The 18,743-nt window shown below is 41.2% G+C and overlaps 1 protein-coding gene and 1 long non-coding RNA gene across 7 annotated transcripts in view; one reads left to right on the forward strand and one right to left on the reverse strand.

The window, feature by feature from the left end:
- The window catches only part of CNTLN (centlein), a 341,020-nt gene extending 334,302 nt beyond the window's left edge, over positions 1-6,718 (reverse strand). For 4 of the 5 annotated variants that reach the window (XM_025281478.2, XM_025281479.2, XM_025281480.2 and 1 more), the window contains exon 1: positions 6,359-6,718. In XM_025281478.2, the coding sequence (XP_025137263.1) occupies positions 6,359-6,718 (360 nt within the window). The remainder of the gene's footprint in view (positions 1-6,358) is intronic. The other variant, XM_044939816.1, reaches the window with a different exon arrangement.
- On the forward strand, positions 6,414-11,510 carry LOC102402857. Of its 2 annotated transcripts, none has more exons than XR_328403.3 (3): positions 6,414-6,552; positions 7,863-7,962; positions 11,127-11,510. It is a non-coding gene; the product is annotated as an uncharacterized LOC102402857 (long non-coding RNA). The 2 variants fall into 2 exon arrangements; XR_328402.3 differs by lacking the exon at positions 6,414-6,552 and adding an exon at positions 6,832-6,966.
- Positions 11,511-18,743: the final 7,233 nt, after the last annotated feature.

Below are 18,743 nucleotides of genomic sequence, written 5' to 3' on the forward strand. Positions count from 1 at the left end.
AATTTCATGGCAAATAGATGGGAACACAATGGAAACAACGACAGACTGTATTTTCTTGGGCCGCAAAATCACTGCTGATGGTGACCGTAGCCAAGAAATTAAAAGATGCTTATCCCTTGGAAGAAAAGCTATGACAAACCTAAACAGGATATCCAAAAGCAGAGACATGACTTTGCCGACAAACATCTGTATAGTCGAAGCTATGGTTTTTCCAGTAGTCATCTATGGATGTGAGAGTTGGACCATAAAGAAGGCTGAGCATCAAAGAACTGATGCTCTCAAATTGTGGTACCATAAATTTTCTTCCCACAATCAATCACTTTTGTTCAGCTAAATGTATGTATTGTGAAAGTGAAGTCGCTCAACTATGTCTGACTCTGTGCAACCACACGGACTGTAGCCTACCAGGCTCCACCGTCCATGAGATTTATCAGGCAAGAGTACTGTAGTGGTTGCCATTTCCTTCTCCAGGGGACCTTCCCACCCAGGGATCGAACCCTGGTCTCCTGCATTGTAGGCAGACGCTTTTACCATCTGAGCCACCAGGGAAGTGTATGTATGTTGTTTGCTAATCTGGGATCATATGAAAAAAAGTTGAAATACCACAATCACATAGAGTAAGATGAGATATTCATATTAAGAGTAACACTTGGAGCAGAGTTACATGCTTAATTCTGAATCATTCCAATGGACTGAAACAGTACATGGAATCACTTTCTTTCTCTTCACCAAGTTTATATAATGAAATTCCTTTAAGTTAAATGTTCAGACTTAAATTGAAGAAAGTAAAGAAAACCACTAGACCATTCAGGTATGACCTAAATCAAATCCCTTATGAATATACAGTGGATGTGAGAAATAGATTTAAGGGACTAGATATGATAGAGTACCTGATGAACTATGGACGGAGGTTCGTGACATTGTATAGGAGACAGGGATCAAGACTATCCCTAAGAAAAAGAAATGCAAAAAAGTTAAAATGGCTGTCTGAGGAGGCCCTACAAATAGCTGTGAAAAGAAGAGAAGTGAAAAGCAAAGGAGAAAAGGAAAGATATACCCATTTGAATGCAGAGTTCCAAAGAACAGCAAGAAGAGATAAGAAAGCCTTCCTTGTGATCAATGCAAAGAAATAGAGGAAATCAATACAATGGGAAAGACTAGAGATCTCCTCAAAAAAATTAGAGATACAAGGGAACATTTCATACGAAGATGGGCTCAATAAAGGACAGAAATAGTAGGGACCTAACAGAAGAAGATATTCACAAGAGGTAGCAAGAATACACAGAAGAACTATGCAAAAAAAGATCTTCATGACCCAGATAATCATGACGGTGTAATCACTCACCTAGAGCCAGACATCCTGGAATGTGAAGTCAAGTGGGCCTTAGAGAGCATCACTACGAACAAAGCTAGGGGAGGTGATGGAATTTCAGTTGAGCTATTTCAAATCCTGAAAGATGATGCTGTGAAAGTGCTGCACTCAATACACCAGCAAATCTGGAAAACAACAGTGGCCACAGGACTGGAAAAGGTTAGTTTTCATTTCAATCCCAAAGAAAGGCAATGCCAAAGAATGCTCAAACTACTGCACAATTGCACTCATCTTACAAGCTAGTAAAGTAATGCTCAAAATTCTCCAAGCCAGGCTTCATCAATACATGACCATGAACTTCCAGATGTTCAAGCTGGATTTAGAAAAGGCAGAGGAACCAGAGATCAAATTGCCAACATCCGCTGGATCATGGGAAAAGCAAGAGAGTTCCAGAAAAACATCTATTTCTGCTTTATTGACTATGCCAAAGCCTTTGACTGTGTGGATCACAATAAACGGTAGAAAATTCTGAAAGAGATGGGAATACCAGACCACCTGACCTGCCTCTTGAGAAACCTGTCTGCAGGTCAGGAAGCAACAGTTAGAACTGGACATGGAACAACAGACTGGTTCCAAATAGGAAAAGGAGTACATCAACGCTGTATATTGTCACCCTGCTTATTTAACTTATATGCAGAGTACATCATGAGAAGTGCTGGGCTGGAAGAAGCACAAGCTGGAATCAAGATTGCTGGGAGAAATATCAATAACCTCAGATATGCAGATGACACCACACTTATGGCAGAAAGTGAAAAGGAACTGAAGAGCCTCTTGATGAAAGTGAAAGAGGAGAGTGAAAAGTTGGCTTAAAGATCAACATTCAGAAAACTAAGATCATGGCATTCAGTCCCATCACTTCATGGCAAATAGATGGGAAAACAGTGGAAACAGTGGCTGATTTTATTTTTCTGGGCTCCAAGATCACCACAGATGGTGACTGCAGCCATGAAATTAAAAGACACTTACTCCTTGGAAGGAAAGTTATGACCAATCTAGACAGCATATTAAAAAGCAGAGACATGACTTTGTCAACAAAGGTCCATCTAGTCAAGGCTATGGTTTTTCCAGTGGTCATGTATGGATGTGAGAGTTGGACTATAAAGAAAGCTGAGTGCAGAAGAATTGATGCTTTTGAACTGTGGAATTGGAGAAGACTCTTTGAGAGTCCCTTGGACTGCAAGGAGATCCAACCAGTCCATCCGAAAGGAGATCGGTCCTGGTTGTTCATTGGAAGGACTGATGTTGAAGCTGAAACTCCAATACTTTGGCCACCTGATGCAAAGAGCTGACTCATTTGAAAAGACCCTGATGCTGGGAAAGACTGAAGGCAGGAGGAGAAGGGGACGACAGAGGATGAGATGGTTAGATGGCATCACCGACTCAATGGACATGAGTTTGGGTAAATTCCGGGAGTTGGTGATGGACAGGGAGGCCTGGTGTGCTGCAATTCATGGGGTCACAAAGTTCGGACACAACTGTGTGACTGAACTGAAGTTAAATGTGGGGAAAAGAACAACTTAAAGGATGCTGCAACTTATGACCAGAGACTAATTAATTAACAGAGTGCTTTTTCCCAAACTGCCTATTTGACTCATTACTCGGTTTTGAAATGAATTTAGTATATTAATTTAGCAACACGTTCTTGAATAACAGATTTTAAAAGAAAATATCAGTGTTCATAACACACAGTGTAAAACATTCTTTATGATAGTATGTGAATGTGTATATTCCTATTATTGTGACACATAAAATGAATTCATTTTGGGTACAATTGTTGATAGTTGTGGAAAACAAAGGGTTAATACTATGTATACTTGGATTCTGTGATTTCCAGTTGAATAAGTGGAAGAATTAATTTGAAAATTATGAAAATGAATCTTTAATTACTTAAATGCCTTTTATGAAACAATTCAATTATTATGTTTCCCAAGTTTCCCAAAGAGCAGGAGTATGACTTAACTGAAACGTTATGGTATGGGATACTGCCAACCTCATCTCACATTACTGAAATGCCTGCTGCTGCTGCTGCTGCTAAGTCGCTTCAGCCGTGTCCGACTCTGTGCGACCCCATAGACGGCCTCCTACCAGGCTCCTCTGTCCCTGGGATTCTCCAGGCAAGAACACTGGAGTGGGTTGCCATTTCCTTCTCCAATGCATGAAAGTGAAAAGTGAAAGTGAAGTCGCTCAGTCATGTCCGACTCTTAGCGACCCCATGGACTGCAGCCTACCAGGCTCCTCCATCCATGGGATTTTCCAGGCAAGAGTACTGGAGTGGGGTGCCATTGCCTTCTCTGACTGAAATGCCTATGATCATCTAAAAGTATCAATACTAAAAATCTCAAGAACCATTGTTTTAGGCCACCAACTATGACCATCTCAATTCTTACACCTGCCTTGCCACATTTTTAAAGAATAAAATAGTGAATGGATTGGGAGAGAGGGTCGTTGGGCTATTTCCAACAGACTGATTTCTCAATTAAAGCAGTCACAAAAGTAAATATATTAGTTCCTTATCCAGCTAAGGACACAACTATGGAAAATATGGAGTAAGGGGTGGGGGAGAAAAGGTGTGGAAGATATGGGCAAAGCTATCTCAAATTAAGGCTCATCAAAGTAACAGAGGCCTTCATCATGGATTCACATCTTTACCCTAAAGTTAAGAGCTTCTTGATGAAGGTGAAAGAGGAGATGAAAAAGCTGGCTTAAAACTCAACATTCAAAAAACTAAGATCATGGCATCTGGTTCCATCATTTTATGGCAAATGGGGGGGCGGGGACCAGAAGCAGTGACAGATTTTCTTTTCTTGGGCTATAAAATCACTGCAGACAGTGACTGCAACCATGAAATTAAAAGATGTTATCTCCTTAGAAGGAAAGCTATGACAAACCTAGACAGCATATTAAAAAGCAGAGACATTACTTTGCCGGCAAAGGTACATACAGTCAACACTATGATTTTTCCAGTCGTCATGTACAGATGTGCGAGTTGGACCATAAAGAAGGCTGAGGATCGAAGAACTGATGCTTTCAAACTGTGGTGCTGGAGAAGACTCTTGCGAGTTCCTTGGACTGCAAGGAGATTGAATCTATCAACCCTAAAGGAAATCAACTCTGAATATTCACTGGAAGGACTGATGCTGCAGCTGAAGCTCTAATACTCTGGCCACCTGATGCGAAGAGCTAATTCACTGGAAAAGACCCTGTTGTTGGGAAAGACACACAGCAAAAGAGAAGGGGATCGGCAGAGGATGAGATGGTTAGATAGCATCATCGATTCAATGGCCATGAACCTGAGCAAAACCCAGGAGATAGTAAAGGACATGGGAGCCTGCCCTGCTGCAGTCCACAGGGTGGCACAGAGTCAGATACAATTTAGTCACTGAACAAGATGAAGGGTGGGTTTCCCTGGTGGCTCAGTGGTAAAGAATTTGCCTGCCAAACAAGAGAGATGGGTTCAATCCCTGGGTCAGGAAAATCCCCTGGAGAAGGAAATGGCAATTCATTCCAGTATTCTTGCCTGGTAAAACACATGGACAGAGGAGCCTGGTGAGGTACAGTCCATGAAGTCACAAAAAAGTTAGATGTGATTTAGCAACTAAACAAGTCTTTTATTTATCCCTATGCTCCTTAACCACTAAAGAATAGACACAGAACATTGAAAATAAGACATTGAAAAGGAAGAAGTCACATAATAACTCCCCTATTTGTTTAAACAAAGGCATATTCAACTTTAGTGCTTCCCAGGTGGATCAGTGGTAAAGAATCTGTCTGCAATGCAAGAGATACAAGAGACATGGGTTCGATCCCTGGGTTGGGAAGATCCCCTGGAGAAGGAAATAGCAACCCACTCTAGTATTTTTGCCTGGAGAATTCCATGGACAGAGGAGCCCGTGGGCTATAGTCCAAGATGTCACAAAAGAGTTGGATACAACTTGGTGATTAAACAACATTTCAGTTTGAACAAGACTGTTCTGGTTTTACATTCTTGACCCAGTCAGGAAAATCCTACAAAAGGGATAACAGAATCAAGTAGAACAAACTGTGAGAATGAAATTTATGAATTTGTATTAATCTAAACTTATGATATTTTATAGTTACCTTGCTGTTTAGCACTTCTTAATGGGTTGCATCTTGAAGACAGAGTGACTCAAAGATCTACTGTTGAGCAAATTCCCAACATTTAGTCACCCAGTCCTGTCAAAGGTTCTGGTAAAATCATAAAAGAGATGGTGGTAAGGATACAAAACTTCCTGAACGTGAGTACTCAAGCCACGTTTGGTACTCACAAACTATACAAATAACCAGAAAGTAATGTTAAGGTAATTGATTTAGTATATGCTTTTCACAGGCAACATGACATGAAATTAACATTTCTCACTAGAGAAATATGGAGTTAACATAGTTGCTTAATAAATATCTAGCATCCTCTACTATGTGTGAAAATTCCCAGCCTGAGACTCCCTAAAAATTATTGGTCTGTTTTAAAAACTTCCGTTTTACTTAAGAACAAGGGCAAGTGTGGATCTGATGATTAAAAACAGGCTCCTTCATCGATGGGTTGTATTTTAATATAAGTGCTTCCACTTTCCTGTTCCACATTTCAACTCTGGGATCGCCCTCCTTCTGCACCAAGTACGACTACAGTCACAACAGAGAACTTGAGCTTAGGGGCGGTGGGGTGCGTCCGCCCGTTTTGGTGGGATCCAAGTGAAGGCAACCCAACCACCCAAACCAGGGACAGCCGAGGCTGTCCCTGCCCGGCCAAGGTCCAGAGAAGGGCAGGAGCCAGAGGTCGCCTAGCTGGGCGCGGCCGCCTCCCTCAGCAGCGAGCAGCGGGCCCGGCTGGGCGTGGGAGCCGGGACGCAGCGCCGCCGGGCAGAGGTGGGTGGGTCCTAAACCCGCGCAGCGACACAGACGAAGGCAGAGGGAGAGGGACGCGGCCCCGGCCCCGCTGTGGAGGGGAAAGGCCGGCGGCCACTTCGATACCTGACACAGGGCCAGCTCCTCCTTTACGCTGCTCAGCTCTTCCTCCAGCAGCTGCGTCCGGGTCACCATCGCCTCCTCTACCGAGATGCCCTCTAGCCGCATGGACCCCATGGGCGCGCTGAGGAGGGGAGCCTGAGCCGGAGCTGTCCCCGCTGGCCCTCGCTGGCCCTCTGACCCTTCTTCGCCCCGCCAGGGTAAATCGCTTTTGTCCACGACGCCCTCCCGCGCTGCGCCCTCAAGACCCGAGGTCTCGCTGCGCACTGCGTGTGCCACAGCTCCCCGACCAACACGTGGGGACCAGGGTCCCAAGTGTCGCGCCGGGGGCGGAGGGAGCTGTGAGGGCGGCGACCGCGCCGCCATTGCCGCGGCTGCTAACGGGTCAAGTTCCCTCTAGGAAACTCCACCTCCTCTTCCCCATCCTGGCGAGCCCGAAGCCCCGAGCCGCGCATGCGCCAGCTTTTTCCCGCCTTGGCGCGCGGGGTCTCGCGCTCGCGGGTCCTGGCTGGCTTCCCACGGGCCGCGCGCCTGGCGCGAGCGTTGGAAGCGCACGCGTCCTGGGCCGGAGGAGTTAGTCCGGTCCGGCCTGCGCCGCACCCTTGAGTGCCCTGGTCAGTATTCAACCCACCACGCCACGACTTCCCATCAATCTAAAACCCTACCCGCCGCTACTTTGCGCCTAGCTTACACCCCACTTCTTAAAGCCTTTCTTGACAAGCTCCTAGCCCCAAATGATCCCTAACTGTGAATTCCTCCGCCTTCAAGACCCTTGCCAACTCGTTTGTCACGTTTCATTGACCGCCCTGGAGTGTTAGTTACAGGGCTAATCCCTCCAGCGCTGTTGTAAGCTCCTTGAGGATCAAGGAATAAGTTTTACACTTAAATGTTTTCTTCACACCCTTTAGCAAAACTGCTTTACGTACAGCTGACAACCAGCTGACTGATGTCTAGGAGACGTGGAAAGCCTTGTGCTGAGCTGGGACTATCGAGCAGGTTTCCCATTGGAATTATGATCCCTTGTGCACCTTTGTCTTCTGTTTTGCAGGAGTCATGATTTCCTTTTTTTATGTCAACTTCTTTATGCAGTTGGCTGCGTATCAAAGTGAGTGTGACCCGCATTCTCCGGAGTTTGTATCCTCGGACCAGTTTGAAATTAGTAATTTGGAGCGTGGTTTAAAAAAAAAAAAAAAAAAAAAAACGGCCAGCTTTCTTTATTGTTCATTCTCTTTTTTTCTTCCTTTTTTCCCCTTCCTTCCTTCCTGCTTTCTTTCTTTATCAACTTTGAATAAGAAATAACCTCCTCTTTTTCTGTCATTGAAACACGTCCTACTTGTAATGAGTTTGATAAGGAGATGCACGTTGTGCTAGCAATCGGGTTCTACCAAAGGCTAGATCGCTGTCCTCTGCTGTAAAGATTGCAGAGCACATGGAGAGCTGCGGTGGGGTGGGGAGAACTGTGGAAATAGGGAGGTGACTGCTTTAACTGATGACTTCTTCTTTTAATCAGAATTACCACTCCGTGCCAGAATCTAGTCAGCACCTCAAAAGACACCCTCCCAATCAGAATTCTGCTGAGGCAGGATGATTGGACTTCCTTCCCACTGAAGGTGAGTACTTAACAAAATTTATAAATGGATTGCATTAGAAAAAGTACATATAATCCTGTCTTAAAACCAGTTACTGGGATTTCCCTGATGGTCTAGTGATTTTGAATCTGCCTACCAATGCAGAGGATCCCTGGTCCAATAAGATCCTGCTCTGGGGGAACTAAGCCCAGGAGCCACAACTGCTGAAGCCAGGGTGCCTATAGCCTGATCTTTGCAACAAGAGAAGCCACTGCAATGAGAAGCCCGAGCAGGGCAACTAGAGAGTAGCCCCTGCTTTCAACAACTAGAGAAAAGCGTTTATAGCAGAAAAGTTTGTTGTAGCGTTTGTAGACCAGCACAGCCAAAAATAAATAAATAAATCTTTCTTTTAAAAGAGGGGAATACAAAAGTTCTTTTTAAAATAGTAGTTACCATACTGAACATTTACTATATGCTGACTCCAGTGATAACTACTTTTCATTTATATATACTCATTCAGTTTTTACATCATGAGAGTAAAATAGGTATTATCCTCATTTTCTACTAGTAAGGAAATTGAAATTTGAGAAATTACGCTACCTTGCTGAAGTCCCACATTTGGTATTAGAAAAGCTAGAATATGGTTCCACTTAACTCTAAAACCTGTGCCTTGGATCCCTACCTTCACTCCATACCTGTCACTTGAAATACAGCATTAGTATGATAACACATAAGACTTCACTGAGTTTAAGTCTATAGGAATTCCAATCACATGATTTACATGTTTGGCATGAAATCAATGTCAATGCACATTTTCATGGCTATTTGGTACTCACTCAGAAGGGCATTCAGAGAAGGCAATGGCAACCCACTCCAGTACTCTTGCCTGGAAACTCCCAGGGACAGAAGAGCCTGGTAGGCTGTCGTCTGTGGGGTCTCACAGAGTCGAACATGACTAAAGCGAATTAGCAGCAGCAGCAGCAGCAGCAGCAGAAGGGCATTATTTCATCTGAATACAGAAAAATTATTTTGAAAAGCAGTGAAGTCTCTTCCATTATATACAATGGATAAGTATACATATTCAACTCAAAAGAAGGATAATATTTGAACCAATGACTAGACAATTTTTAAATTTTTTACTATAGTATAGTTGATTTACAGTGTTGTGTTAGTTTCAGGTGTACAGCAAAGTGAAACACTTGTGTCTGTGCTCAGTTATTCAGTCATGTCTGACTCCTTGGGAGTCTATGGCCTAGCCAACCAGGCTCCTCTGTGAAGAGCTACTATGAAAATTCAAATACTGGTTATTATTTGAATACCTATTTTCAGTTACCTTGTGTCTATACCTAAGAGTGAAATTGTTGGGTCATTTGGTAATTCTGTATTTACCTTACTGAGGAACAATCTGTTTGCCACAGTGGCTATAGTATTTACAATCCCACCAACAATGTATGAGAATTTGAAATTCTCTGCATCTTCAAAAACATTTTTCTTTTTTTTAATGATTATACTGATTATAATGATCTGCATTTCCCTAATGACTAATGACATTGATCATGTTTTCATGTGTTTGTTAGATATTTATCTTCTTTGGAGAAAGGTCAATTCAAACCTTTTGTCCATTTATTAATTAGGTTGTCTTTCCGGTCCTATCACTTCATGGGAAATAGATGGGGAAACAGTGGAAACAGTGTCAGACTTTATTTTTCTGGGCTCCATAATCACTGCAGATGGTGACTGCAGCCATGAAATTAAAAGATGCTTACTCCTTGGAAGGAAAGTTATGACCAACCTAGATAGCATATTCAAAAGCAGAGATATTACTTTGCCAACAAAGGTTCGTCTAGTCAAGGCTATGGTTTTTCCTGTGGTCATGTATGGATGTGAGAGTTGGACTGTGAAGAAGGCTGAGCGCCGAAGAATTGATGCTTTTGAACTGTGGTGTTGGAGAATACTCTTGAGAGTTCCTTGGACTGCAAGGAGATCCAACCAGTCCATTCTGAAGGAGATCAGCCCTGGGGTTTCTTTGGAAAGAATGATGCTAAAGCTGAAACTCCAGTACTTGGCCACCTCATGCCAAGAGTTGACTCATTGGAAAAGACTCTGATGCTGGGAGGGATTGGGGGCAAGAGGAGAAGGGGACGACAGAGGATGAGATGGCTGGATGGCATCACTGACTTGATGAGCGTGAGTCTGGGTGAACTCCGGAAGTTGGTGATGGACAGGGAGGCCTGGCGTGCTGCAATTCATGGGGTCGCAAAGAGTCGGACACGACTGAGTGACTGATCTGATCTGATCTGATCTGTCTTTTTGTTATTGAGTCATTAATAGTACTTTACCAGCAGACAATTTTCAAGAATTGAAACTTGCACATTTTCAGAGCATACATAGGGAGTTCTTTCTTCTATTAGTTATTTGCTAAAATGATAGAAACTTGTGAAACACTGGATATTAGCACTTCTAACTCAGAAAGATAAGTTAAAGATCTGCAATAATACATGAATAAAAATGTCCAAAACAATCAAGTGTTTCTCCTATGCAATTTTCTGTTCAAATATTTAAAAGTGATGATGTCTGTTCTTTAGAAATACATATTAAAATCTGCTGAGGATGAAGGATATTAAACTATAGAAACACATAATTCTCTCTATATCACCACTGTATATGTGAAATATTGGGGAAGCGAGGAAAACGTGCAAATTAATGTGGTATTTGAATTGCACTTCTCACTTTAATTTTAAAAATTATATCTAATGTCTATTTAAAAAGAGAAAATGTATTAGCAATTTCTCAGCCTTTACAATTCTTGTTTTTCAGAAAGAATGCCAAATTTTAAGACATGTTTATTTCTTCTTTACCAATTTGGTATACTCTTTATTTAGTCAACAGATTTAAATTTAAAGCCACAATTAGGTATTGGTAAAACATTAACTATCATAGATTTCTTTCATATCGTTTTGAAATTTATCACAGTTTTTAGGGTCTTGTCATATCCTAGGTATCTAAATCAAAAATAGCCTGCTGTCACCCCTTCAGCATTAAAAGAGAATCCCACAAGCTGGGATGTGCCAATGTGACATTTGAATCAATAGCAGGCATATCATGTCAGGACCATGACATGGTAAGACCAATTCCAATCCAGGAGTTAGAGTAAACCAAGACAATTGTATTGTTCTTATATATAATGCTGGCCCTTGTACCCACAGGTTCCATTGCAAATTCAACCAACATTGGATCAAAAATGTTCAGGAAAAAAAGAAATTCAAGTACTTCCCTGGTGGTCCAGTGGCTAAGAATCCACCTTGCAATGCACAGGACACTGGTTCAATCCCTGGTCCAGGAAGATTCCACAGCAACTAAGCCTGCACGCCGCAACTACTGGGCCCATACTCTACAGCCTGTGAGGCAACTACCACTGAGCCCTCGAGCAGCAGTTACTGAGGCCTGCGCGACTAGAGCCTGTGCACTGCAACCAAAGAAGCCACCACAATGAGAAGCCCCTACTCCCACAACTAGAGACAACCCAAGTGCACCATCAAAGACCAAGTACAGCCCAAAATAAATTTTTTGGTTTTTTTAAAAATTCAAGAAAGTTCCAAAGATCAAAACTTGAATTTGCCACACACCAGCAACTATTTATACAGCATCTACATTGTATTGGGCATTACCAGTACTCTGCTATGCTATGCTATGCTACGTCACTTCAGTCATGTCCGACTCTGTGTGACCCCATAGACGGCTGCCCCCATCCCTGGGATTCTCCAGGCAAGAACACTGGAGTGGGTTGCCATTTCCTTCTCCAATGCATGAAAGTGAAAAGTGAAAGCGAAGTCACTCAGTCATGTCCGACTCTTAGCGACCCCATGGACTGCAGCCTACCAGGCTCCTCCATCCATGGGATTTTCCAGGCAAGAGTACTGGAGTGGGGTGCCATTGCCTTCTCCGTACCAGTACTCTAGAGATGATTAAAAGTATATAGGAGTATGTATATAGATTACATGCAAGTACAACTTAATTGAATACAAGGGACTTGAGTAATCAGCAGATTTTGGTATCGAGGGGGATCCTGGAACCAATACCCCTAGGATACTGAGGGAAGACTATACTACAATTTTATCTGAGTGATACCTGGCACCTATTGATCAGTCCTGAGACTGTTCTAAGTCAAGATCATATACCTATGATCATCAGTTCCAGTTGTCCCATTTAATTTTCACACAATTCCAAAAGGATGAGCTTACAGTATTAGAAAAACAGAATTTAATTTTCTATTTTCATCTTAAATGATTATATAACAGTCCAAAACTTTAAATAACTGTCTTTTTCCCTAATAATAGGCTTTTCTAAAATTATCTCAATTAAGTCCTAACTCTCAGTGTGGGTGTTGTCCTAAAGAAAAAAAAAAAAAGCCATGTCATATTGTTTTGAGTAACTTTTATCAGCTTACTTACCTCATTAATTTTAGAATACAACCCCAAATTCCCTGAGAATCTCAGCTGATTTCATACACAAAGTTACATAGTTAGGATCTTTAACACATGACTGGAATGAGACAACACTTTTTTTTTTTCAGCTTTCTCACCTATATTTCAGTTTCTCCTCCCTAACACACAGCATGATAGATCCATGATCCTTGGTATTTTCTGTATATTTTCTTTACTCTCAAGGCAATATTGCAAAAGTACTCCAATTCTCCCACCTATTTTCCTTCTCTGGCTTCACCTCAAACATGAAGGTCTCCTTCCATTGCCAGTGATCTGGTTTAATATCTCTGTTTTGATGATCCTTATCTATTGCCTATAACAGTGTTCATACATTATCATAGCATAGAGCCATACATACATACCCTCACACACATAGAGTGGCATTTTGCCTTTTGTGATACTGAGATTTACGATAAATACTTATTTGGTCTTGTCTCCATCCCCATTTCTGGCACCAAGCACCTAAAGCCCTTGCAATTTCCTCAATGATGAGAGCTTAAAGGTGTTTTTTTAGGTTAAGAAGTTGACTTTTGGAAAGCACCTAAGGATGGGGGCTGACTGCCTGGGGAGCCAACCAATCTTGTGATTAGAGGGTTGGAATTTCTAGGTTCTGATTCCCTTCCTGCTTGGCAAGGGGATCAGAGTCCCAGTAGGAAGTTGATGGAAACTCACATAGAGTACTTTGGGAACAGTTAAAAACACAAACTGATTACAAAGGGTAAGTGGAGGATCCAGAGAAAGCACAAAGGATAGTGCAGTGCCTCAGGCTAATCAAAGTGTGGGAGATGTTATCACCCTAAACTCAAAAGAGTGAGGGGAATGAGCAGCTCTTGGTACCAGGAGACAAAGGGCTGTGTCCAGAGAGATGCCTGGCGAAAGACTCAAACCAAAAAATTGGAAGCCAGGGGAACAAATACTCAAGCCTCACTCTCTTCCCTCAGGCCCATCTCCTCCCATGCTCTGCACTGGCTGAATCCAACCAGTTCTTACAGGGCAGCCCGCCAGGATACAGAACAGAGGGGAAAAAAAAAAAAAAAAAAAGACAATCTGAAGGGGCAAACAGAAAGTACCCAGCTCAAGAGGCCAAAGTAGTTTTAAAAGCAACAACTGGGTCACAGTATAAATAGCATCCTGTTAATAGCAAGTAAAATAAAAGTAACAACTTTTACATGGTTCACATGGCAGCTGTTTGGACTTTAACCTACAAGTCCATAGGAGAAAAAGGGAAGTCACATGTTATAAAGAAGAGGGAACGGAATCTAGAAAAGCGTTAGATAAAGAATATAGAGTTTGTGAACAGAAAAGCACCAAAGGGAATGCATCTACTTTCTTTATTGCCTTCACATACTGCATTAAAACTTGCTTTCCAGGGCTTCCCCTAGTGATCCAGTGCTGAAGAATCTGCTTGCCAACAGAGGACACGGATTTAATCCCTGGTCACTTTCACTTTTCCCTTTCATGCATTGGAGAAGGCAATGGCAACCCACTCCAGTATTCTTGCCTGGAGAATCCCAGGGACAGAGGAGCCTAGTGGGCTGCCGTCTATGGGGCCGCACAGAGTCGGACACGACTGAAGCGACTTAGCAGCAGCAGCAGGGAAGAATAGACATGCTGAGGAGCAGCTAAGCCCATGTGCCACATCTCCTGAGCCTGTGCTCCAGAGCCTGAGAGCCGCAGCTACTGAGCCCATTTGCTACAACTACTGAAGCCCCCACACCCTAGAGCCCATGCTCCACAACAGCAGAAGCCACTGCAATGAGAAGCCCACACATGGCAACAAAGAGTAGCCCCCGCTTGCTGCAACTGAAGGGAGCCCTTACACAGCAACAAAGACCCAACACAGCTAAAATACATAAATAAACAAATCTTAAAAAAAAAACAACAACAACTCAGTTTCCAGAAGTTCTAGGCCACTTTATCTAATTTGAGATATGTGTGTGTGTATGTATGTCTGTGTATATATACACATGTGTATACAGAGAGAAAGAATCTCCCAAGCTAATATTATTCAGTTTTCATTCTGCATCTATTTTATATTTTGTATCTCATAATTTTATTATTCTCACATTTAATACACTTGGTTTATAACTCTAAACAGATTGTAAGATCCTAGAAGGCAGAAAAACCTCTTTTTTTGTACCTCTCATGAAGCCTATTACAATGACCTTATAAAAGAAGCACTCAAGGAATGTCTCTCAACTAGCTCCCTATAGGCCAAAGAAAAGTCTTGCGTTCAGTAATTATCAGACATTCCTGATGGTTGTTAATGATATCTCACATTAGTGGGACATTGCTTTGAACAGGAAACATTTTTACGGATGCATGTGTGCTCAGTTGTTCAGTCATGTCCAACTCTTTGCAACCCCTTGGACTGCAGCCCACGAGGCTCCTCTGTCCATGGGATTTCTCAGGCAAGAATATTGGAGTGGGTTTCATTTCCTCCTCCAGGGGACCTTCCAGACCCAGGGATCGAACCACATCTCCTTATTGCAGATGGATTCTTTACCACTGAAACACTGGGTAAGCCTGATTTTTATGGGTAACTTTTATCAAAGTTAAAATCTAATATAAATATAACTCATGTATGATAACGACTACTTGGAAAAAAATGAAACTGTTAATGAAAATAATTCCTTTTGCCACTAACATTTTTTTTTTTTCCTGTATGATGCTTCTTGATATAGCAAAATTCTATGGGATAATAGGAAGAAAGAAAATGAAATCAATTTGGGAACCCCTTGCCAGACACTGTTCATTTATTCCTTCATTTTTTTTTTCAGCAAATACTGAACACTGTTCAGGATATAGCAGTGAACAGTGACAATCCTGGCTTTTACGGAGCTTATATTCTAGTGGGGAAAATACATCATAAACAAGGAAGTATACTTGTTAATTAGTGCTGTTATGTAAACAGAAATAAAGCAAACGAAGGGAAGAGTGAGTGAAGGCAGTGGTTAAGCCCTGTTTTAGGCAGTGTGATCAGGGAAAGTATATCCAAGAGAAACATTTAAATAAATGAGTTACTTCAACAAGTGAGAAGCATACCATGCACATATTTGGGAGGCTATCAGACAACAGGGGAAATCAAAGTATGAGTAAAAAGCAAAAGCTTATAAGCGAAATCTAAATACTGCAGTGTTTCATAGGTTGGTACACCACATAAACTATTTCCCAGGAAATGTCTGTTTTCATGGAGCCCCAAAGGAGCCCATTCCAAGTGGATAAAAGTATCCACATGACTAGAGATCAAGCTTTGTGATCCACAAGCTAACTCCAATTTGAAGTGGGTTGCTAAGAGCTACAAGGATTTTCTGTCTCTGGTTTCCCAGAAACATTTCTTACAGAAATCATTTGAAAAGGAATCACACTAAAGGATGTTAATGGAATAACAAAGGAGCTGAGAAAGAGTTTAAAGAAAAGGGAATGATAGTTACTCTGTGTTTTTCCCATGCTGGCTGCAGATCAGAATCAAAGGATCTCTTCAAATAATACCTTGGTCTCATCTCCAGAGATTCTGATTTAACCGGTGTGGTGTAGGACTGAGGTGTTGCTTTTTTTTTTTTAAGTTCCCCAACTGAGTCTGGGGAGAAGGAAATGGCAGCCCACTCCAGTATTCTTGCCTGGAAAATTCCATGAACAGAGGAGCCTGGCAGGCTACAGCCCATGGAGTCGCACAGAGTCGGACACGACTGAAGGGACTTAGCATGACATGCAATCAACTGAGAATCAATCTTGTTAAAATACATGAGTTAAGCTTTTAAAAATTAAAAACAAAAACATGCCAGGCATTGCTTCTGGAATGCAAAAGATATCTCATGATTATACAATTAGTGAATCAAATTATGTACAGAGTACCTATTATGTGCTAGAAGCTTAGCACTGGAGATGCAGATGCCAAAGGGTAAACAAGTCCCTATCTTCAGGGAACTAAAAATGGCGGAAGGCAATATAAACAACTTAAAAAGAGAGGGAGTGTGTGATACCTGCTAGACAGGAAAGTATGATGAGATAGAGAGTATCTGCATAGACTGCTTTTGTTAGGTTGATGAGAAAAGCCCTCTCTGGAGAGAGATAATTTAAGCTGAAATCTGAAAGATGAGAAACCATCTAAAAATCTTGGCATGTGGGTAGCAAATACAAAAGCCCTGAGGAACAAAGTTGCTTGATATGATCTTAAAACAGAAAGAAGGCAACTATGATAGGAGTTAGAGTGAAAGAAAATGTGGTGTAAGATGAAGGAAGGAATCTGGATTTTGCTCTAAGACTAACAGGAAACTCCAGAAGGATTTTAAGCAGAGGAGAGATATGGTTTCTCTACATTAATAAAAGACCACTCCATTGTGGGGAGAATGGATTGTGGGGTTAGGAAAATGGCACTAGAAGCAGGAAAACCAGTTCAAGCAGGAGATGATGCTGGCTTGCACCAGGGTATTTGAAGGGATGAAACAGGGATGTGGTGATCTCCTCTATCACAGTTAAATTCGTAAAACAAGTGATTGTTTTCTCTACTATACATACTTCATGCTTTGCTAGAGATAGCAATTATTCTAACTTTACCTAGAAAATGAAGACCACAAAACTGTTTGACCATCTGTTCTCCCTCTTTGTAATAAAACAACATATTTGAGGGTGATTTCGGCTAACTCTCTCTGCTGCTGCTGCTGCTAAGTCGCTTCAGTTGTGTTCGACTCTGTGTGACCGCATAGATGGCAGCCCACCAGGCTCCTCTGTCCACGGGATTCTCCAGGCAAGAATACTGGAGTGGGTTGCCATTTCCTTCTCCTAACAACAGCTAATTGTTAGTCTTTCCACTTGTCTCAAAGTTTCCATCACCTTATACAGATCATTACGATCAGACAATGCTTCAACTGTATCATAAAAAGGTGCTAACATAGCCAAAAGTTTTTCCACTTTTAGATTTCTGGGACGGTGTTTTGGGAAAAGATGCAGTTAGGTGAGTGTAGCTATGTGAGAGCAAGAGGATGTGGGAGAGAGGTTGATGGAGTGTTATTGGTCTTTTGAGGAAGCTGGTTTATGATATTCAAAGATCACTCATTGTGTTGTTGATTTCTTAGGGAATAATCAACGTTAACTTTCTATTATTATGGCCCTTTAGCTATAAAAACTAAGTAAATTTCATGCAAAGAATTTCCCTATTTAGATAGTAGGAAACTATTCACTGATGAAGATGAGAAAGACTTTCTAGTTTACTACTTCCAGTGAATCCCAAAATCACAGATAATTACTCCCAGCAGGCCCAACCACTATAATTATATTAGTGCCCTCTGCTGTACATGTGCAAAATTACAGAAAACTATGCAATATTTCAAAGTTTGTCCAGACCAGACATTCTTGGCTTTGGTAATCTCCAGAAGCAAGGTTTAAATAGTATCTTTATTTCATTTCATCTGGACAACTTTTACATGTTAGGTGAAATTTTGTCTCCTATAATTACCAGCTAGTCTAAACAGAATAATAGTGTTTAAGAGGCAGTCATAGACTGATTGTTATACTAGGGAAAATATTAATTAAATGTTTGTAACATGAGTGAAGTTATAATATGACAGTTATTGAAAACTTAGCCTTTTATAATCATATGCACTGATCAGTTTCTCTGTGACTTTCCTTTTGTATATGCTCCTGAGTTTACTTTAAGTCAGAGACAATTTTGAGACCTATAAACCTGTTTATTTGCTTATGACATTCAATAATTGTTTTATATGACACTTGTTTTGTGCCATTTTATTTGTTCCTATGCCCTAAATTAAAAATTTCTACTTCTGTCTGAGTTTTATTAACTGAAAATAGTATTAATAGGCTGAGGCCATACCAGTAAGTGGTCCTCTGTCAACCACTTATCTTTTTGTTTATCTGTTCTTCCATGTCATGAAGTTGTAAGCATCACACTAACCTTTAAATAATCATTCTACATTTTTAGAACAGCATACTCTGTTCAGATTTACATGCTATATCTTGTGAATTTTCCTTCTATGAATGAAGAAATATTTAAAATAGCATAGTTTGAAATGGAAACAAGAATTTGTTTATACATACTGATTTGGGTAATAATCTGTGAGTATGGGGAATGAGTATTTTGAATTTATTTCATGGCACCTTATGCTGAATTTTCTTCCCTCTAAATCCATGAACTTAGTTCATATTTATAACTTTGTTTGGCACAGGTTTTGATAATGTGTAAATATATGTAATTACCCAAATATTTTTCATTACTTTTAAGAACTGTATTTATGTTTCAGGTAAGTGAGTTTATCTTAGGAAGTAATTTTTTGTTATGTGTTACTTTTCCAAGGAAAAGCATGACATTTTTCAAAACTAGGA

This window comes from Bubalus bubalis, chromosome 3, assembly GCF_019923935.1.
Source record: "Bubalus bubalis isolate 160015118507 breed Murrah chromosome 3, NDDB_SH_1, whole genome shotgun sequence".
NCBI classification, from domain to species: domain Eukaryota; kingdom Metazoa; phylum Chordata; class Mammalia; order Artiodactyla; family Bovidae; genus Bubalus; species Bubalus bubalis.